The following is a 22,847-nucleotide window of genomic DNA, read 5'->3' on the forward strand; positions in this document are numbered from 1 at the left end:
TAAGATACTTAGAATATATCTGTATCTAACATCTTATACTCAGAGGCTTCAACATTTGGAATCTATTTGAAGCTAACACAGATTCAAAGCTTGACCACTAAGATTGTGAAGTATTACACACAATACATCAATGCGAGAGTTATCTCCTGTAAGTCTCATCTTCCATTAATAAAACTTCCATTTTATAATACACTTTCTCACCGAACCTTTAAGAGTAATATAATCAACATGTAAACCTGTCATGGGACACGCTGCTTCTTCTTGAGGACGTGTACCACATGCATCAAGATGCTGGCACAGTCAGGCAGGATGATGATGAGAGCTGTCGTAACGAGTAGTATGATAGCAACGCCTCCCCCTACTCCCTGGGCAGACGGACGCTCATCTTCAGCACTGGACTTCTTCCTCCGATACGAGGAGAGGTTCTTCTTGTCCAGAGTGAGGTCACTGACCATATCGTCTGTTCGCTTCTTTCTTTCTGCAATGGTGAACGTCTTCACCACCACACACACCTCGTAGACATACCTACCAGGGGAGGTAAGTGTAGAGGAACTGGCCAGTGCTGCTTGAAGTCGCAACAGAAAAGTGTCGATTGAAGGTGAGAATATCCCGGTGGCATTGCTTGAAGATGCAGCCGTTGAAGCTGTTGAAGTAGCGAGGGTAGATGTTGGACTGTCGGTGTCTGTTGTAGCCGTAGTTGTAATAGTAGTTGTAATCACAGCCGCTGGAGATGATGCTGTCGTTGTGGTAACGAAAGGGGTAACCGAGGACGTAATGGCGTTGTCTGACGTTGTTTCCAGAGTCGTTTCTGCCATTGTGTTTGCATTTTGCGTTGTAGTTGCTGTTGGTGATGTTTCGGAGTTAATGGGTGCCACAGTTGTATCTGTTGTTGTATCTGGCCGTGATGTTGGATTTAATGTTGTAACTGATGATGTTGTAGTTGGTATTGTGGTTGTTGTTGTTGTTACTGCTGCTGCTATTGTTGTTTCTAGCGTAGACATCATAATTCTCGTGTTTGGCGTTGTTGATGTCGTAACTGCAGATGTTGTTTTTTGTATCGTGGTTGTTGTTGTTGCTGCTGTTTCGAGTGTAGATATCATAAGTGTTGTGCTTGGCGTTGTTGATGTCGTTGTAACTCTAGATGTTGTTGTGGTTGTTGTTGCGGTTGTTTCCAGTGTAAATGTCATAACTGTCCTGCTTGGCGTAGATGATGTCATTGTCGATGTGTGCATGGTAGCTTCCACGGTTGTAGATGATGTTGTTGAAAAACTAGCCGCTATTTCCTTTGAAGTCGACACTTCTGTTGTGATGCAATCAGGAAATAAATCCCCAGTGCTTGCTACCTCGGATCCGGTAACGTCTGAAACTGAAGTGGAAGAAACGTCAATGAAATCTCAGAGGCCGGAAGTATCACGTGGAGAAAACGTCACAAAAAGGTAACGTTTTAGGAAATAAACGTCAGTGGAAGGAAACTTGAGTTTAAAGGTAACGCCACGGATGGATATGAAGCAAGGGAACGAAGCGTGAGAGGGAGGATATGTCAATGGGATAAAACGTTAGTTTCAGGAAACATCACTTTGGAAGAAAGAAAAGCCAATGCAATGAAACGTCAAGAGAAGGAATGCAATGCAATGCAATGTAACGTCAAAAGGTTAGGAGACGGAGACATCAAAGCAATGTACCGTAAATGCGAGGAATAATCAGTGTAATGTCAATGCAATGTAACGTCTGTGGAAGGAACTATCAGTGTAATGCCAAGTGAATGGGAGGGCACAGCAGTGCAATGTAACATCGATGGAAGGAACCATCAGTGCAATGTAACGTCAATGGAAGGAAACGTCAGTGCAAAGTAACGTCAATGGAAGGAACCATCAGTGCAACGAAACGCCAATGGAAGGACCTGTTAGTGCAATGTGACGCCAACTGAGGGAAATGTCAGTGCAATCTAATCCGTAGATAAATGAGGTTGAATTCAGGAAAAACCTACATTTGAAGCATCGTCTTCTGCCTGTGGTAAAAGCGACGTTTCGCTGTAGTGTCTCACACATATACGGATCAGACCCAAACAAAAGGTTGCACTGGTTGTACAAGGTGTTGTATTCATACGCCCAACAGATGTCACTTCCGTCCATTTCCTCTTGACAACGAGTTGCGCATGCGTCCTCCGTCATCTTCTCTGACAAGCGCACTCCACCCATTTCACAATTTTGTCCAGTTTCCTTTTCGAACGTACAATCAACTGTTTGCAGAACAGAGTTAAATAAAATCATAAGAAAATTGTTTATCATAAATCAATTCTGGTGAAAATGTAATAACATATGGACCGAACCCATTTGAGTTCATTAAAACCGTAATATGATTCATATTAACCAACTGCTAATGTCCAGTGATCTCCCTTGTCATGGTAAACTGTCGACTGAAGTTACTCAAAGGAAGCATGGGTGTCTGGTAATTGTGTGGCATGAAGTTTAGAAGTCCTAGGCTTGATGTCACGCTATTACCAAAACGCCCGGCTTCCTTTGAATGTCATCAGGAGACATGTTGCCAAGCTACCTTTAATATTGACCAATCAGCTTGCCAAACCACGGAAGTTAACATTCGAACATACCTTTTGAACGAAGATGTCATTCGAGACAAACTCGTGTCATTCTTCACCAACTCGTATCATTCCGGGACAAGTGTCCCAACAGAGACTCGTGCCCCTCTCGAAGGATGTCTTAGGGGAGTAGGAACATCAGAACTACTTCAAACAGGAACGATAACTCTATTCATGTTTGATTCCTATGGTACTTAATATCACTGAAGCACTCGTACATTGTATTGTTGATTTTGTTTACGTTTGTTTATTTAAAAGAATTTAACCTCCTCGATATACTTAAAAGGAGAAAAAACATATTTGTTAAGGACATATTCTGACGTAATTATTACCACATGTTCACCGTATATTTCCAATTACATTTCTGAAAAGAGTATAATAATCACAAATAAGATTTGTTTTATTGAATATGGAAATAAAAGTTATTTAAAAACATTTCTGAAACTGAACAATCGTGTAGCCTTGCTGTTTTACCCCAAGTGGAATTTTGACTGAATTCACTGAAAAATATATAAATGACCCCAAAAAGAAAAAGTCAGGCAAAACTATTTCCAGAGATGTGAAATATGCTCCCAGTGTTATGAATTCGGCTGAATCCGCAGCTGATTAGTTATACAGATATATTAGCATTCTTTTTATACTCCTAGCGATTTAGAATTTCATTTCACTCATATATTTTCCAGCGAATTTAGGTAAAATGCCCTTTGGTGTATAACATGGAACGTTCAGTTTGAGAAATATTTTATCCGATACAACAAATCCTTTTTGTAATTATTAACATCTTTTTAAGAATATATCTGGAAATATAAGGTGAGCATGTGGAAATAATTACGTCAGAATATGTCTTTAACAAAAGTTCTCTCCTTGTTTTCAGTGTATCAAGGAGGTTTAATTCTATATAATAGATAATCAAACACAAAGACAGCAATACAATGTATGAGCTCTTCGGTAATATCAAGTGCGATTGGAATCATACAGGAATATAGTTATCGTTCCTGTTGAAGTAGTTCTTATGTTCCTGAGCCAAAATGAATTCCTTCGAGAGAGGCGCGAGTTGCTGTTTGGCTTGTCCCGGAATAACAGGACTTGGTCACGAATGGAATGTAGGAACACGTGTACAGGTGTAAACGATGTTGTTATTTAAGAGGAAGCTGGTAGGTGGACGGCAAAACATCACTACGAGTTGTTATATGTGACAGCTTATATTACAGCTAATTAGTGTAGTTACCGCCGGTGGCTCTTTCACAGAAGAAGGCGTGTTTTTCATTACAGTTCCTCGTCTTCCACTCGTATTCAGGGGAGGTAATTATGCAGTGATCAGTCTGGACAGAGTTGGGCTCCCCCGGGAACCATATGGTGGTGTTCTCGTCGGTGTGTTTGCAGTCGGTCCATACGTATACAGGGACGTGCGATGTCGGTACAGCGTTGTACAGCCCTATCCAGATGTTGTCTGAACTGTCCATATATATAATAGAGGCACAGTTGTCTACACAATCGTTCCTTCTCATATTCCGTCTGTTGTATTTGCAAACATGAGAATAAAATTGATACTGACTTCAACTTTCTCTAAATTCAGTGTTCTGAAGAAGGAAATATTCACGCAACAACGTGACAATGTAACAAAATATCGCTCCGTCTGTCCTTTAAGAATAATGACGACAGAGTTTAAATGAAATATTTTGACGATGTTTGGGAGGTTTGTGACTTTTGTATGGGTAGATCGACAACACGGCAGCATCTCTCAAGGACAGTTAGCACCAAGAGACTTTGAAAGGGAAATATTTGAGCGAAACATTTTGTGTGCGATAATCTCTTTATCCAAACACTCATAAAACCAGAAAGCACCACTATACCATTACGCTGGACATGTTTAAGTTCCTTGTTGATTCCTAAACACAAACTGATACAACAGTTAATTGGAAAACAGTCTGCAAAAGGACTCAGAAAAGAAGATAGGATATAACTGTATCATAAAATTATATAAGTTTTCAAATTTATATGTGCTAGTCCAATTTCTACGGAAGCATTATGTGAAAACAGTGATATAAGGGAAGGAGGGGGTTTGGTCCTTAAATCTGAGAGTTTCGAGTGATGACAACATAACGGTTTCTATGTTTTTGTCCGGTCCAGATAACCCGCGTTAGAACTGAACTGCACCAATCAATGCTTGTCGTAAGGTTAGTCTTGCTGACTTGGATGACGTGTCATCTTTCCCACGATAGATTGAGTAGATTGATAATCATGCTATTAATCACTGGATTGCCTGGGCAAGACACGGTTATTTACAGACTGTTTCCGTGTAGGTGGAATATTCCTGAGCATGGCATAAACCTAAACCCAATCACTCACTCTAATCTAGATACTGATATAACTTAAGAAGAATTTGAAAATTTTAATTAATTTAGTTAAATGACCTATATACGCCATATTTATCGTTACTTCCGAGTTATACTAAACTTATTAAAGTTAAAATTAGCGTTTTACGCATTTTTGTTCGCAAATGATATAACTGTCCAATGTGCTGAATAGTATATATTACAAATTGCCAAAAGAAACAAACTGATATAATAGTTGTCTTTAAGAACTGTGGTGGAAAATTAGCACTTAAAGAAAAATTATAGTACAAAATATGGAAACTACGAATTTTTATTAATATTCAGGTGCAAATTCACAAATCACTTGGCATGGTCGTTGCATACCACTCAAGCACTGAAACAAGATAAGGAGTGACTGAATTTATGTTTAGGCCGCTTTTAACAATATCCAGCAATATCACCAACGGTGGGACATGAGAAATTGGCTTTACACAACATGCTAAGGAAACCGTGACAACAACAAAACTATGAGCGTTTACGTAAAACAACGACTGACGGACACGTATACTCTCTCTCGGTGGAAGAAAGGTTTATATTATAAAATGTTTAAAGGTCACATGCAACGAAAAACACACCTTTGCAGATTCTGGTACCTTTCGGTATGCATTTACCGAAACAAATCATAAAAAATGCCAGTTCAACCTATAAAGGTTGTGAGCAGTAGTCTAATCTTGGTTGTGTACACAAACAAGTAAATAATCTACTCGTTACATAAAAAACTTGTTGATTGTGGTAAGCAGTCTCTGTCACAGAGAAAGCTCAGTGTCTGGTTTATTCACACCTATATGTCTGCCTGCCTGTCTGCTAAAGACAACATGCAATACACAGCTTCGATCATTGACCACGTGCAATTTGAACTTAACACCTATCAGACTATATGACATAAAGAAAATAAGTTGATTTATGACTCGTGCACCCGAGTCCTGTGTCTGCCACATTATGTAATTAGGCAAGTGTGATACACATGACATGTTTTTTATGTCTGCGGGTTGCAAACATACTACATTCATTTTTTTCGGATGACTGGATCTGACGGAAACTGGTGCAAACTCATGTCAGTTTCAAGTCCTGCTTTGTACTTGGACGAATGACAGATTCCAGCCACGCAGTAGTTTACCATCTCTACTGACACAATTTTTGATTGGATCGAGCGCAAATTCAGAGAACATGTATTTTCCAAACCCAACATCTCTATATACATTTTTCATGGATAACGACTTCTGTTAGTGTATATGATTTTGTTTGACAACAGTATATGAATCCATACTGAAACGACGCATCAAGTACACAAAAAGAAATTGTTATCCATACAGATTCTTACTTTCTTGTGACTGGCTATACTTCTAAAATGCCCATCAAACAGATCATCTTTCTGAACCCACAATGAACCCTCAGCATATCAGCAAATGAAACAGCCAATCGGAAGCCGTCGTTACACTTGAGTGCATATCCACCCGCTATGACTGGGTTCGGTCTCCCGAGGGCTTCGTTGGGAGTGAAGTAAGCCAAAGTACAACATATTGCACTTTTGAATCGCGATTGTACTCTTATAATTTTGTTTATTTGGTTTTTTCTAAAGCAGCAGTGTATATTATATGTCATGAATAAGTGATAAATGTGTTTTAATTATGTTTGATTTTTTGGTTGCATGTGACCTTTAAACTATCTGTATATGATATATATGTCATTAAATGTGAGAAGAAATGGAAGTACTTTCTCATGATTTATTCACTCCATCAGAACGTAATTTAAATGACGCTTTTCTAAAGATCAAATGCGACGACAGTATTTTATTATGCTAAAGGCGGCGTAAAACCATACTCGCTCACTCATTATTGAAGAATACACCTCTAGCCCATCTATATATATCATGTATTTCAAAATGACTTACACAGCTGCGGCCTCCGGCTGAGCACGGATATACTTGAGTACGTTGATGGTGACGTTGTTGTCGACTGTGATGAGGTGGCCCCTCAAAAGTGAGCAGGTAGCTTGGGCTGTGTTCCATGATACGGCGGTCGTACTATACATCAGGTACCGAGCCTTGTAGCTGGCTGCGTGTGTCCCTGCAAGTGGTAGCTATAGTCTGGTTCATAATTATTGAGAATTTTTCTTCTTACTTTGAGCTATCCTAACACCTCAACTGATTCACTGATACTTAAAACTAAGTAATGGTATAAGGGAGGTAACTCATCTTGGCCTACTGAGTATAGTACAATTAGAGTTACCTCCCCTGAATTTGTAGCAGACGTCATTTTCCTCAGCACTGTCAACAATGTCTGCTGAAGATAAAAGAAGGTTGATTTTTGAGTTGTGTAATCAAGGAATTGATGATGTAAATACATTGGCAGAGAGAACAGGAACTCCTCTTTCTACTGTGTATAGGATTAGGAAGAATTTTAAAGAGGGAAAGGATTTTGGGCACCAGAAAGGAGCAGGGAGACCCAGAAAATTGGACTTCTCAGATCGCGTCCGGCTGGGAATTTTAGCGTCTAAAAAGCAAAGGGCAAGCATCTCCAACATCAGGTATGAAATGATAGAAAGGGGATCAACAGTTGTATCAAAATCTACAGTTAGAAGAAATTTGATTGATCTTGGATTGGAGAAAAAGACTGGAATTCCTTCTCCTCTCATGAAACAAGAATATAAAGACAGGCGTGTTGAGTGGTGTTTGGCACATGAAAACTTTGACTGGGAAAATGTGATTTTTACTGATGAAAGCTCCATATGGGTATATCCCAATAATGTGAAAATATGGACAAAGTCTGCGTCAGCACCGTTGTATCGACGACCTAAATACAGCCCAAAGTTTCATGTATGGGGAGGGATATCCTTATTAGGAACGACCCCGCTGTGTGTGTTTGAGGGAAATCTGACAAGTCAACGCTACACTAACATATTAGATAATTTTCTCCTTCCAAGTGCACATGTGTTTTATGGAAATGACTGGATTTTGCAGCAAAATAATGATCCTAAACACACCGCAAAACATGCCAAGCAGTGGTTTCAGGAGAAAAATGTGACTGCATTACCATTACCTGCATATAGTCCTGACTTAAATCCCATTGAGAACATTTGGGGGATGATGAAGGAATGTGTGAATCAAAAGGGGTTGACAAAAATTGAAGACATGAAGAGAGAAGTGGTCCGATACTGGGACAGCATAACTCACGAGACACTAACCTTTCTGATAGGAAGTATGCCTACCCGTCTTAGACTGTGCCGTGAAGCTCAAGGAGACTTAATAAAATATTAAATTGTTACCTACACAACATGAAAAGGTCAGTTCACTTTCACAATACATTCAATTTTATCTGATTTGTTCTCGTTTAATAATATGAAATGCTTTAGCTATTCTCAATAATTTTGAACCATACTGTATATACAGAGACAATGGGAATGCAGTGTCACACACTCGGTTTACAATTACAACCTTGTTCCAAGTCCAGACATTCTCTCACTCAGACCCAAAAACAAAATAGCGGCAAACTAATCTACAATACATATTTTGTCAGTTTCTGAAAAGAAAATATGCTTTAAACATATTTTAAAATGTTTTAATAGTAGACACTACAGTTCCACAATTCTTTTTGCAGTATTCTCCTCAGCCAGGACATGTTTCCCTTGGCCTTGGGAACGGTTCCCCAGAGTGCCGACTCTAACGGTTACTAAAACTGTGATAAATACATACGACCTTTGAACTAAAGCGCATGAACGAAACCCCATTCACTATACTACTTTTACTTACTGCTTACCTGTGTTTCATAACAGGAGAGAGTGAGAGAGAGAGAGAGAGAGAGAGAGAGAGAGAATAGATTACCTTGTTTTCATCTCTATGTGGCTGTAATATTGTCGATGAGATATAAAATTGTAACTCACTAACTGACTCCCATCTCGCTGGGGCTGCTTTTCAGTTTAAGCATTTCATTAAATTTACAATTTATCGAAATAAACACCTCGAAATAATATATTCAGAGACTAAGCGATAGTCTCAGTGGACCACAAAGAAAGAGGAAATATGCTGCTGTCGACAACAGGCTGAGACGGACGAAGAATTAGAATAATATGATAAATTTATAGAGCGTCTAATATCCACCATGGAGATGCGCAGTGAAAATACTGGGAAAGAAATATTTCATATTGCTTTTACAGAAAGGGAGCAGTGAACAGACGAGTCTTAAGATTTATAACTTTCTGTCGATGACATGTTCCCGATTTCCTATGACTCTTAGTTCCACAGTTCAGAGCTGGAATAGAAGGCTCGATCAAACAGTTGGTTTGGAGATGAGCGTTTGATGAGGAGAAAGTCAGAGAAGGATCGAACACTTCGGCGGGGTACATACATGGAGACGGGTTGTTTGAGATAGTCAGGAAAGTCATTTTGAGACTCTGCTTTGGGATTTAAAGTGGCTTTTAAAAATAAATTTTACTTGCACATTCCATAAAATAAATCTCATTTGTAATTATCACACCCTTTTCAGAAACATAAGTTGAAATATAAGGTGATCATGTCTTAATAATTTCGTCAGAATATGTCTTTAACAAATATGTTTTTCTCCTTCTTGTATGTGTATCAAGGAGGTTTAATTCTTTGAAATTTGATTCTTTGGCTTAAATAAGCAAAAACAAAAAAGCAATACAATGTATTATACTTCGGTTATATTAAGTATCGTAGGAATCACATAGAAATAGAATTATCGTTTCTGTTTGCTGCAGCCGCTGGTGCTGTCAACGTCACTGAAAATAATAAACTAATTTAAAAGATGAGTTTTCACCGTATTGGGTGATTCATAATTTTGGCGTGAAATTGTGGAGGTAACTGTTTTCGATGATTCGTGGCGTATAACTTTTGAAATAATGATCCGATTGTGACGATTCATGGCTCATTTTGTAGGGAAATCATCTGGCTTTCGATCCGTTGACCTCGACGAGGCCGTAAAATATTTTACGCGGTGACATGTAACTTTGATCGAGGAGGGGGTGGTTTCTTCGATACATTCCTTTCCTTTTATACAGTACTAGGGTAGGATCTATACATCTATATGACTTTCGAACGCCGTTTCTATGCGATACAAGCCCATGTGTTTAAAAATGAGTAAGATGCAAGATTAGAATCGTTTGATTCCCACATGTTGGCTGAAGTAATATGATCATATACATATGATTAAAACAGTTCAGAATTAACATTGAGGTGTTCGGTAAGATAAATACGTTGTTCAATGGTCCCTCGGGGTTCATGGGTTGATGTACCCTCGAGGTTGTTTATGTTCCCTTTGGCCACCGTCGTGACCAGTGAACAAATTATGTGTGGACATTTGCTCCAACGAAATATTTGTTGGCATGCATCCAAAATATTTGTTCACCTATCCATGCATCCAATAAGACGGGTGTCATATATTCTAATGAAATGGACACAGTTATTTATGGAATCCGAGAAGGGACATTGTCGCGATGTCGCATTGTCGCGTTGTCGCCCTCTCAAAAACGTATGGAATCCGAGAAGGGACATTGTCGCGTTGTCGCATTGTCGCGTTGTCGCCCTCTCAAAAACAAGCAAAATGAGGTGAAAATTAATCAAAGCGCGACAATGCGACAATGCGACAACGCGACATTTCGCCCATTTGTCGCATTGTCGCGATGTCGCGTGTCGCGTTTTGAGTAACATTTTCTCTGTTCCTCCAAAGTGCGACACGCGACAATGCGACACTTTTCAAGGTCAAAATATGTCGCGTTGTCGCATTGTCGCCCTATCTAAGATGTGTAAAGAAAAAACTAAACATTTACTAAAACGCGACACGCGACAATGCGACATATTGAAATGTCGCATTGTCGCATTGTCGCGTTGTCGCGTTGTCGCCCTTTTCGATTACCGGTGCGCATACGTAGAAAGTCAATTATAGTACGCATGCGCAGGAAAAGTTAAACTCTATTTCATACTTCAATGGTCTTTTTGCTACATCCAATGATTTTTAAAATGAAGTAGTGTTCGAAATGGCAGTTGGGCTGCTTTTCTTGAACTTAATGCAAATCTTCATTGTTGGTTTGAAAATTATTTCATATATAAATGTATTTACCCAATGAAGTGTGTTTTAGCAGCAAGACAATTATTTGCGCAACTTTTCATTGTAATCACGGCACACGGTTGCCCTGTCATTCAAGGCGGGGCATTTGCTGTGTAGAGTTTGTCTTTTAATCACACCAGACAACTGTTATCATAAGTTCGAATCCCAGCACCATACGCATTAATCACTTTGAACATTTCGCCGATATGCAGATGACAGGTTGTGAGAAACTGAAATATTGTTAAAATTCAAGCCACATCGGCAGAAACATCAGGTCATGTCCTCGAATGAGTCACTATGTTCCATAATGTGGCTCCTGTCACAGTTTCATGGTACAGTCCTGTCCGACGCTGATGAATTTGTTCAAGATCTGCCCCTGTTCAGCCAGCAGTGGATGGATACCGAGTAGAATGAGATATCACGTAACTACCCGACACGTCAAAGACAGTTTAGGTCGGTTTGAACGTGATAATGGGAAAACGCCATACAAATGGACTGTTATCATTGTGATATACTATCCCAAGAAATAAACGCATAGACGAGAAATCTGTTGAGAAAAGTTTATAACTCGTCCATAAACAGACTTTAGTGCATGAATTTTACATCAGTAATGAGTGCATGTGCTTTAGAAGAAGGTAATGTTTATAAAGCATATAATATACTTCGAGACAGCGAAGACGTTGATGACGACGTAGCACGACCCCGACGTCTTGTTTTCTGGTTCTCAAACGAATCACTTTCAGCCTGTTCCGTACAGTTTGACCTGACATCCTCTGAAGCCCAGGTGCCCTGGCTGTTGTGCTCTCACCCGTGGGAGTACCATCACGCAACTGTAGTACCCGCATGTACCTATTTGAGCAGCAGTGGTAACTCTAGGTCTGCCTGAAAAGGGGCGGTGATTTCTTACATCTGTTTGGCTGCAACGAGCTGCAAGTCATTATATCTTGCTCCGACTAACATTCAGACGCCTAGCAACAGAAGAGTTGTAAAAATACAAATCACCTATGCGTTTCTTTTGGAGGGATGGTTTATTAGAAACGATGAAATAGCTTGGTAGTGTTGCGTACCCTTGAAGTGCCAGAAACCAAGTCTCCCTCCCTCCCTCCCCCTACTCTGCGACGCTCCAATCCATTCCACACCACACCTCTCCTCTACCCTCCTCCTCCTTCACTCCTCCGGCGCTCCGTTCTACTCCACTCCACCCTAGCCCACTCCTCTCCGCTTCGCTCCACACCACTCCTCACTCCTCCGCCGCTGCACTCTCTCAAGGTTTGGGAAGCTTCGCAAATTGGCAAGGTATTTCAATACAATAATGTGTTGTCATGTCTGTTTTTAGTTCTATTTGAATCCTGTCTTATTAACCCTGATATGAGATAATTCACAATATATCTCATACTTTTCTCTTATGGATACTTGATCAAGCGATACTTATATACTTGTATCGCTTCAAACATGCACCTACTGAATCATAGTATTCTTCAGTAAAATGGACAGTTTGAATACGGCATTCCATTAACCACGCACCCTTAACCCACACACTAACACAACATGGATGTTCATTTATCACTGTTCTGAGTTCGAATCACGGGTATCTCAGCTCTTAAAAAGCATATAAAAATATTCATGCTTGTGATAGTGTTTGGATTCCGCCGTAACTAATAAAACGCGACACGCGACAATGCGACAACGCGACATTTTGACGAAATGTCGCGTTGTCGCATTGTCGCGCGTCGTGCTTTGTTAAAAGATTGATCACAGTATGGATTATAACATATTGTCTAAAACGCGACACGCGACAATGCGACAACGCGACATTTTGACGAAATGTCGCGTTGTCGCATTGTCGCGCGTCGCGCTTTGTTAAAATTTTGACCAATGTATGTATTGTAGCTTAATGACTAAAACGCGACACGCGACAATGCGACAACGCGACATTTCGTCAAAATGTCGCATTGTCGCATTGTCGCGCGTCGCGTTTTAGTTAGACTAACAACTAGTCTCTGAAATGAACATATTTTACTGAAAAACGTTCATAGGTAAAAAAAAATAATATAATGAAATGGAGTCCTGAGACTTTCTTCATTTTCAGGACTTTTTATTGCCCCCAACATCACCCTACCCAGCCGGACCCCTATTCCCTCTCAGTGTGGTGTGAGCAGCTCTGGGGAAGTATCAACTGTAGCAAACACAGAGCTCAGGGTTAGCATCTCTTGAGACTAATGCTATGGCTGGAAAACTGGATGTATCCAAAACTCCAACAAAGATATCAAATATAATTTTTCTGTCAAATCAAAATATTCTGTCTGCAATATATACGGCAGTTTGATTGAAATCGCATGGTACAGGAGAAAACTGTTTATTGAAAGTAGTAAAAGAGAGCCATCCATGTCTTTGATTGAAATGTTTTTCAAGTAACAGTTAACAGAAAATGTTCAACACACACAGCGTGTAGAAAATGTTCACGAGGCCACTCATACCGACGATACTTTGTGCCGTCTTGTAAAACCCTTTGAAAAGACTTTGTACCTGTCCTGTGGAATTGAAGTCGCAAAAGAACTGAGATAAAAAAAACCAGTCTGTTGTACAGATGCTGAAGCAAATATATCCAAGAAAGCCCATGCAAGTCTAGAAAATGTGGCAAGTCTAGATTCCCTTAGCTTCTGAAGAAGGCTTAGTGAAGAAGGTCTCAGTCTCCATTTTATTAGGTCTTCAGACTGAAAGTCTGGAAGACCTACTGTTATTATCCGAACATTTTTCTTTTTCTTCTTCTTATTATTATTTGTACGAATTTTGTACCAGCTCTCCTGACCTAACCACAGGATGGATTTCGATCAAACTTTCAGGGATGATAGCCTGTATGCTGAAATTGATACAATGGAAAAAACTTCTACCGTCTTCCCCTTAAGGGCAGACAACCCAAAATGTAAAAATCTTTCACCCTGAATATCTCGGAACCTATAAGAGATAAATTAACCAAATTTTCACACAAGGGAGACAACATCATTCTCCATCGACTCACAGTGGAAGTTGGCCGCCGTGACAGATTTTCCGCTATTTTGAAAAAACTGAATTTTTTTCCGATTTTCGCGTTTTGCCAGTGCCTGTCTTTGAAAACCTTCTTTTCCAGAACGGCATATAGCACAATCACCATTTGTTTCACCATTAGAAAGCTCATACACTGGAAAGATTAATTTGTTCAAGGCATCGTGATATCTTACATAGCTTCGGAGTTATCGCCCTTGAAAGTTGGTCAACGTTTCACAGGGTTCATTAAAATGTCATAACTCTGCGAAAACACACTGGATTTCATCGTTCAGGGTACCAAACTGTAGCTAATTGAACGGCGAACATCTTTGCTTCACATCATGGTTATGTAAAAAATTAATACTTACGTCACAATTACGACGGAAAGAAAATTTGTACATTTCCAGCCTGAATCAACTCAAATTTTAACAAAATGTTCCCGTCCGGCTGTGACAGGCAGATATCTATTTTGAACGCCGCTTTGGCACACTCAAATTAGAACTCGAGTTTCCCTTCACCTGCATTACACTGGGTTAACAATGAATGGTCACAGAAATACATGAGCGTTAAGGAAAAAGTCGATTGTGTAAAAGTGAGTGAGTTGAGTTTTACGCCGCACTGAGCATTATTCCAGCTAGTGATCAACAGCATGAGCATCGATCTGCGCAATGTGGAAACTATTAGTTTGTATATTGCTTTGCGCCGCACTCAGCAGTATTAGTGGTATGGAAATGTCAGATTCTAATCTTTCCACTAGTTTGTATATTGCTTTACGCCACATTCAGTCGTATTCCTGCGTTACACTGGCATAGCAGTGAGTGTTCACAGAAATACATGAGGATTAAGGAAATAGTCGATTTTGTTACAGTGAGTGAGTTGAATTTTACGCCGCACTCAGTACTATTCCACCTATATGGCTGTGGTCTCTAAATGATCGAATCTGGACCAGACAATCCAGTGATCAACAGCATGAGCATCGACCTACCCAATTTGGAACCTATGACCCACAAACAAAACAGTGTATGGGAAATGTCAGGTTGTAATCTTTCCAGTACTTTGTATATCTGACTTTGCCATCCAGTTTCTTTTTCTGCAGTTTGTGAATTATGTGGTCGTGTCAGCAGTGTTGACTCAGTGCCAAATGAATGTAAAAATTACCGCAATGGACGGTCCAGCTGGCGTCCAAAGAAACTGTTCAAGTGAAGATAGCCTCGGAGGGTGTATGGAGGAAGTCTGAAGACCGTCAGTATTGCCCATGAGGCAATCCTAGTTATGTTATTCTTATTTTTTCACTATGACCTTTTCCCAGTAAAATATGTTCATTTGAGAGAGTAGTTCTTAGTCTACCGATGACATTGTGAGTTGAGGGAAGAACTCCAGGAAGGAAGATCAGGAATCTTGAATAAAACCCGACACATGTTGCCTCGCGGTGAGAGGACAGGGCACGAGGTCTTACCCAAGTGTGGGGCGATGGCGGAGCTGTAGGGGAGCCTCCCCATGAATTTATACTAAACACCAGTGACAGCTAGAGATCAACTGATAATTACTAACCATATACTGGCTATGAATTCAGCAGATTGGTACAGACCCTGAAGCTATGAAAATCTAGACTTGCCACATTTTCTAGACTTGCTTGGGCTCTCTTGGATATATATACCTCAGGGTCTGTACGACAGACTACGTTTTACTTAATATCTTGTAATACATACTGTAGTCAATATTTTAACAAAACGCGACGCGCGACAATGCGACAATGCGACATTTCATCAAAATGTCGCGTTGTCGCATTGTCGCGTGTCGCCTTTTAGTTAATATCTTATAATACATACTGCAGTCAATATCTTAACAAAACGCGACGCGCGACAATGCGACATTTCATCAAAATGTCGCGTTGTCGCATTGTCGCGTGTCGCGTTTTAGTTAATATCTTATAATTCACATTGTAGTCAATATTTTAACAAAACGCGACGCGCGACAATGCGACAATGCGACATTTCATCAAAATGTCGCGTTGTCGCATTGTCGCGTGTCGCGTTTTAGTTAATATCTTATAATACATACTGTAGTCAATATTTTAACAAAGCGCGACGCGCGGTAATGCGTGAATACGACATTTCATCAAAATTGTAGTAGTTACAGCGGAATGTAAAAAGAAAATATGACAAGCATGATTATTTTTCGATATTTTTAAAGGGTTCAGATAGCCAGGGATCGACATCAGAACAATGATAAATGAACGTACATCTAGTCGTGAAGTCCAGAGTGGCTGAGTGTCGTTGCTTAACGGAATGGTTCTATTCAGACTGACCCTTTTGCTGAATTTTTTGTTGTTGATATAACAGCCGTAGGTTTAAAACGATACAAGTACATGTATATCGCTGGATCTAGTATCCGTATGAAAACATTATGAGGCATATTGTGAATCAGGCTATGTGCGGGATTAATAATATAGGATTCAAACAGAAATGAAAACGGGCATCATAATACATGATTGTAATGAAATACCATGCTATTTATACCAATAACCCTTGGGTGAGTGGAGTGGAGCGGCGAGAAGAGTAAGAGGAGTGAGGGAGGGAAAGCTGGTTTCTGGCACTACAAGTGTACGCAACTCTACCAAGTGATGTCATTGTTTCTAATATCCTACTGCTAACAGTCCATTTGTAAGGCGTTTTCCCATTATCACGTTCAAAGTCGACCAAACCTGTCCTTGAGGTGACGGATGGTTAAGTGATATCTAATTCTACTTGGTATCCATCCACTGCTGGCTGAACAGAGGCAGATCCCAGACAAATTCATCAGCGTCCGACAGGACTGTACCACGAAACTGTCAGGAGCCACATTATGGAACATAGTGACCCATTCGAGGACATCACCTGATGAATTTGCCGATGTGGCTTGAATTTTAACAATATTATAGTTTTTCACAACCTGTAATCACAACCTGTCATCGAAATTTCCAACGTGATTAATGTGTATGGTGCTGGTATTCGAACGTATGGTAATAACTATCTGGTGTGACTAAGAGACTAACTGCTCAGCAAATTGCCCGGCCTTGAATGACAGGGGTACAGTGCGCCGTGATTACAATTGTCATAGACTAAATCATTTCAATAAGTTTCCTTAAAACTTCATTTATTCAAACAATCTATTTGTTTCAATTTAAGTCCAAAGTGCACCGAAATTCCATCCCCTTTGTCTATGTAAATGTATTCGGCAAACATTCGGTGTATCCCCTCTTATCATAAACCCCCCTCCGGGCAGGACCCTTAATTCTCAAACGTTATCAATACATGTCAATTAACACCTCCCTACGTCGGCGAATCTTACGTATGTACATGTGCATGGGCCAGTGACCTTGCGCAATGTGGCGTAATGGCCCTGTGTATAAAAACCTGACTGATGTGGTCAGTCGCACAGACCATCCAGCGAGACCATCCAGGAGACCAACCGGCAAGACCAACCATGGAGACTAGATCATCGACAGAAGTGGACGGATTGTGCGTCTAGTCGGGGTGTCGGCCAAGGCCGTCGCCCACCTACGACTACGTCGACGATGAAGAATCGCCGTCGGACTTCTAATATGTGTGTAAGTGACAGAGCGGGTCTCCACATCGGGATCATTGGCCATTCAGTCCTGATGTGCGTTCTGTCACATGTTTACCACTGTATTTTACCATTTTGACCATCCTTCGACCAAACAGTAATAAAACATGGCTGCTGCTGTCTTCATCTCTAACGCCGACTCATGTCCTCCCTGTCTCTTGTCCACCATCCTAAACTTCCACCTGAGAGCGACCACGACGATCGCTCTTGGACACAATGAATAGTTGCGCTACTAATTCGTTTTGCTGCTAGAACACACTTGAATGGCTAAATACATTTGCAATATGTAAAACAATAAAGAAAGATTTGCATTAAGTTCAAGAAGAAAAGGCCATTTCGGGCACTACTTCATTTAAAAAACCATTGGAGGTAACGAAAGACCAGTGAAGTATGGAATAGAGTATAACATTTTCTGCGCATGCGTAGATTAATTTACTTTCTACACATGCGCACAGGTAACAAAAAGGGCGACAACGCGACAATGCGACATACATTTTGTCGCATTGTCGCGTGTCGCGTTTCAGTTAATTTGTTAAATGCATACTATGGTCAATATTTTAATAAAACGCGACACGCGACAGTGCGACATCGCGACATTTTGATGAAATGTCGCGTTGTCGCATTGTCGCGTGTCGCGTTTTAGTGAATTCTTACATATCTTAGATAGGGCGACAATGCGACAACGCGACATATTTTGACCTTGAAAAGTGTCGCATTGTCGCGTGTCGCACTTTGGAGGAACTGAGTAAATGTTATTCGAAACGCGACACGCGACATCGCGACAATGCGACAAACAGGCGAAATGTCGCGTTGTCGCATTGTCGCATTGTCGCGCTTTGGTTAATTTTCACCTCATTTTGCTTGTTTTTGAGAGGGCGACAACGCGACAATGCGACAACGCGACAATGTCCCTTCTCGGATTCCATAGTTTTCCCATTATCACGTTCAAAGTCGACCAAAACTGTCCTTGAGGTGACGGATGGTTAAGTGATATCTAATTCTACTTGGTATCCATCCACTGCTGGCTGAACAGAGGCAGATCCCAGACAAATTCATCAGCGTCCGACAGGACTGTACCACGAAACTGTCAGGAGCCACATTATGGAACATAGTGACCCATTCGAGGACATCACCTGATGAATTTGCCGATGTGGCTTGAATTTTAACAATATTATAGTTTTTCACAACCTGTAATCACAACCTGTCATCGAAATTTCCAAAGTGATTAATGTGTATGGTGCTGGTATTCGAACGTATGGTAATAACTATCTGGTGTGACTAAGAGACTAACTGCTCAGCAAATTGCCCGGCCTTGAATGACAGGGATACAGTGCGCCGTGATTACAATGAATAGTTGCGCTACTAATTCGTTTTGCTGCTAGAACACACTTGAATGGCTAAATACATTTGCAATATGTAAAACAATAAAGAAAGATTTGCATTAAGTTCAAGAAGAAAAGGCCCATTGCCATTTCGGGCACTACTTCATTTCAAAAACCATTGGAGGTAACGAAAGACCAGTGAAGTATGGAATAGAGTATAACATTTTCTGCGCATGCGTAGATTAATTTACTTTCTACACATGCGCACAGGTAACAAAAAGGGCGACAACGCGACAATGCGACATACATTTTGTCGCGTGTCGCGTTTCAGTTAATTTGTTAAATGCATACTATGGTCAATATTTTAATAAAACGCGACACGCGACAGTGCGACATCGCGACATTTTGATGAAATGTCGCGTTGTCGCATTGTCGCGTGTCGCGTTTTAGTGAATTCTTACATATCTTAGATAGGGCGACAATGCGACAACGCGACATATTTTGACCTTGAAAAGTGTCGCTATGTCGCGTGTCGCACTTTGGAGGAACAGAGTAAATGTTATTCGAAACGCGACACGCGACATCGCGACAATGCGAAATGTCGCGTTGTCGCATTGTCGCATTGTCGCGCTTTGGTTAATTTTCACCTCATTTTGCTTGTTTTTGAGAGGGCGACAATGCGACAACGCGACAATGTCCCTTCTCGGATTCCATAGTTATTGATCCTACAGTGAAAAGAATTTAAGGACCCTACCATGCGAGATGACCTAATCCCAAACAATCATCCAGGCATGACATTCCCACATTAACAAATTGGTTCTCTGTGCAAAACGGGTAAACGTTATGGTAATCGAGAGGACACCTGTATAGAGACCTCCGACCACTTCACACGTTACAGTGCATTTTCACGCTTCCTGTCTGGTTCTCTGCTTTCAGGAGAAAAGAAAGGAGAATACACTGCGAAAGACTGCTGAAAATGCGCAAAAGTCACACTACTGAGAAAAGTTGGGGTGCACACTTCATATTCAGTCGAGTTTGAATGGTTATTTAACAAAACTTTCAGGACCAAAGGGGGTAGGGTAGGAGGAAGTAGGGGTTGCGGGTCGGGTGGGGTGTGCCATGTATTGCCCGGATAATCCTGAGACACATATCTCATAAACCTCTAGCCATGATCTGGTAAACAGACGGTGATACCCATGTGTAGCAATGATTCGTGGATATACGGAAAGTGATCGAAATTTGTGGTTTAAAAACGCGGTAGTTGGAATAAAGCTCAACAGTCAGACGTTTTAAAGCAAATCTAAAGATACACCTTTTCTCTTTGTTTTACAAGGGAGGCTTAAATTCTATCACTGTGCCATGGACATTGCTGTCGGTGAGGATTTACAGCATTATAAATAGACAAATTAATTACTTCGTGTTATAAAGGTACTGTCATACTTAGTGTGGTCACGGATCGATTACAGGCGTACAAAATAGGCAATTACCCATTCACTGTAATTACATTACACACTGAAAGGTAGACCGTTCACGTGAGATTACAACTACAATTCGGGTATGACTGTTCACATTTGTTTATTTCTCAAGAGATTTCAAACTCGTATGTCGCTTTCCATAAAAAATAATGAAGACGAAGCGTACTGTTAACAATTCAACAATTAGTTTAAGAATCAATAAGCTGACAAAGATAGTTGTTTAGAACACACACTCTCTCTCTCTCTCTCGAGAGAGAGAGAGAGAGAGAGAGAGAGAGAGAGATGTCACTCGATTTTATTTATTTATTTATTTATTTATTTATTTATTTATTTATTTATTTATTTATTTATTTATTTATTTATTTATTTATTTATTTATTTTGCATAAATGGGTTAAGGAAGGAACGACTGGGCCACCTTACTAGTTATGTGTTGAGGCACTACATCCGACTATGGTGTTTCTCCTACTGAAGGAGCGGCGGGGTAGCCAAGTGGTTAAAGCGCTCGCTCGTCACGCCCGAGTTCCATTCCCTACATAACTGAAAGCTATTTGTGGTTCCCAAGTGGAATATTTCTGGGATGTTTCTAAAAGCGACGTAAAGCCCAACTCATTCACTCACACCTGTTCCTGACAGCCATAATATGGCTAATAATAATTTCTATATTATAGCAATCTGAACTCGATAAACACTGACTTACAAGGGTTAAAGTCAACTCTGAGTCAGGTCACTGACACTAGACGCAATACTCACCACTGATGCTGATACAAACAGCCAGGTAACCGATGGCTGCACACAGGAGATCCATCTGGTAAAATAATAATCATACTTTACTCATAAAATACAATGTCAGAGTCTTCATCCTAATCTCAACACTAGTTTCGTAACAACTGGAATATTACAGAGCAATTTTAAACCATACTCGCTCAGTCACTCACGCATCCACTCTCCGTACCTTACACCTATTAAGCGGCCCAATGCGAATTACAGCAAAAACGAAATTTCTCAGTGAGTGAGTGAGTTTAGTTTTACGTCGCACATAGCTATATTCCAGCTATATGGCGGAGGTCTGTAAATAATCGAGTTTGGACCAGACAGTCCAGTGATCAACAGCATGAGCATCGATCTGCGCAAATGGGAACCGATGGCACGTTTCAACTAAGTCAGCGACCCTGACCACCCGATCGCGTTAGCTACACAGGGTGAGAATCTATAAACTAGTTACAATGTATTAAATACAATAGTTTTATCAGGATCACATGCTTATATACACTAAGGTAATATTCGATTCGTCAGTATTCGTCTTCTGTTCGATAAAGATTTAAAGATCCAGCGTCTAATATAGGAAATGAGGTATTTGAAATAAAACTGAGTCTGTCATTAAAGAGCAATCATTCTACATAAAGCGATGTGATCATTAGCCACTCAATACAGTCTGAACGCCAGGCTGTTCTCAAGAGATTACGAATGCAATTCGATAAATTTCTCAGGAGATTTCAAAATTTAATGTTCCTTAGTATTCCAATGAATAGAGGAAGTATACAGTTAAGAATGTGAATGCAGGTCGATGCATTTCTCTGAAGATTTCAAAATTTCCGATCCTTTTGTATTCTTAGTATTCCAATGAATAAATTAAAAAATACAATAACGATGTTCCTCGATTTGAGCTGATAGTTGCTAAGAAACACGACTCTCTCTCTCTCCAGCATCCGCCAACATGACCCAGCTTAAGGTACAGACATACTGGGCCACTTGATGTGATTTGACTTACATGGTAATTTAGTGTAACGTAAACAATTTACATGAAATAAATTTTCGTAAATTCATCTTCAAATTTTGCACATTGAAAGTGTCTACTTTATTTCCAGAAAAAGGGCCACCAGTTCATTATACAAGTACAGAGCACATTAAGTGCAATTGTGACACGAGCGCTGTATATGAATAATCAATTTATTTAAGAAATTAGTTCACAGATATCCTTTGAAAAGGGGATCACGTTTCTCAACGACAAGAAATAGGTATTTTGTCAGATTATTGCACTTGTTATGATTGTTACAAAATAACAAGACCATCTTCTCGATGGTTGGCAACAAGTGAAAATACTGAAAACTGAAAATGTTACTCATTTGTGAGGAATAATCTTCCCTACAATCACATAATTTCAGATTAATTACCTGCTGCTTACTTGTCAAATGGCGACAATGTAATCAACACATGCACAGTGCCGTGAACTATGGGATTGTGCATGGTGGAACCGTACGTAAGTTGATAGAATCAATGTCATTTGTTTAATACTGGTCGGATAACTCAACTGACATTATGTGCGAGGAACAAAGATTTCACATTTGACTGTCAAGTTTCACACAGATCCGTCCTACACTATCTGCA

General features: G+C 40.2%; 1 protein-coding gene across 1 annotated transcript; it reads right to left on the reverse strand.

The window, feature by feature from the left end:
- Positions 1-239: 239 nt before the first annotated feature.
- On the reverse strand, positions 240-21,267 carry LOC137257522 (uncharacterized). The gene is made up of 5 exons (XM_067794848.1): positions 21,213-21,267; positions 6,863-7,037; positions 3,825-4,051; positions 1,988-2,239; positions 240-1,366 (listed from the first exon to the last, which is right to left on the reverse strand). Exons 1-5 carry the CDS (start codon positions 21,265-21,267, stop codon positions 240-242), a joined length of 1,836 nt encoding a protein of 611 aa, XP_067650949.1.
- Positions 21,268-22,847: the final 1,580 nt, after the last annotated feature.

The sequence above is a fragment of the Haliotis asinina genome, chromosome 12 (genome assembly GCF_037392515.1).
Source record: "Haliotis asinina isolate JCU_RB_2024 chromosome 12, JCU_Hal_asi_v2, whole genome shotgun sequence".
NCBI classification, from domain to species: Eukaryota; Metazoa; Mollusca; class Gastropoda; order Lepetellida; family Haliotidae; genus Haliotis; species Haliotis asinina.

What these genes read in the sequence shown, in the direction of transcription:
- LOC137257522 (XM_067794848.1), bottom strand. Translation starts at nt 21,267, where the DNA reads ATGGATCTCCTGTGTGCAGCCATCGGTTACCTGGCTGTTTGTATCAGC. An exon ending in CAGCCGGAGGCCGCAGCTGT is followed by an intron (nt 4,052 to 6,862) that starts GTAAGTCATTTT and finishes ATATATGGACAG; the next exon opens with TTCAGACAACATCTGGATAG. An exon ending in CTGTGAAAGAGCCACCGGCG is followed by an intron (nt 2,240 to 3,824) that starts GTAACTACACTA and finishes TTCTGCAAACAG; the next exon opens with TTGATTGTACGTTCGAAAAG.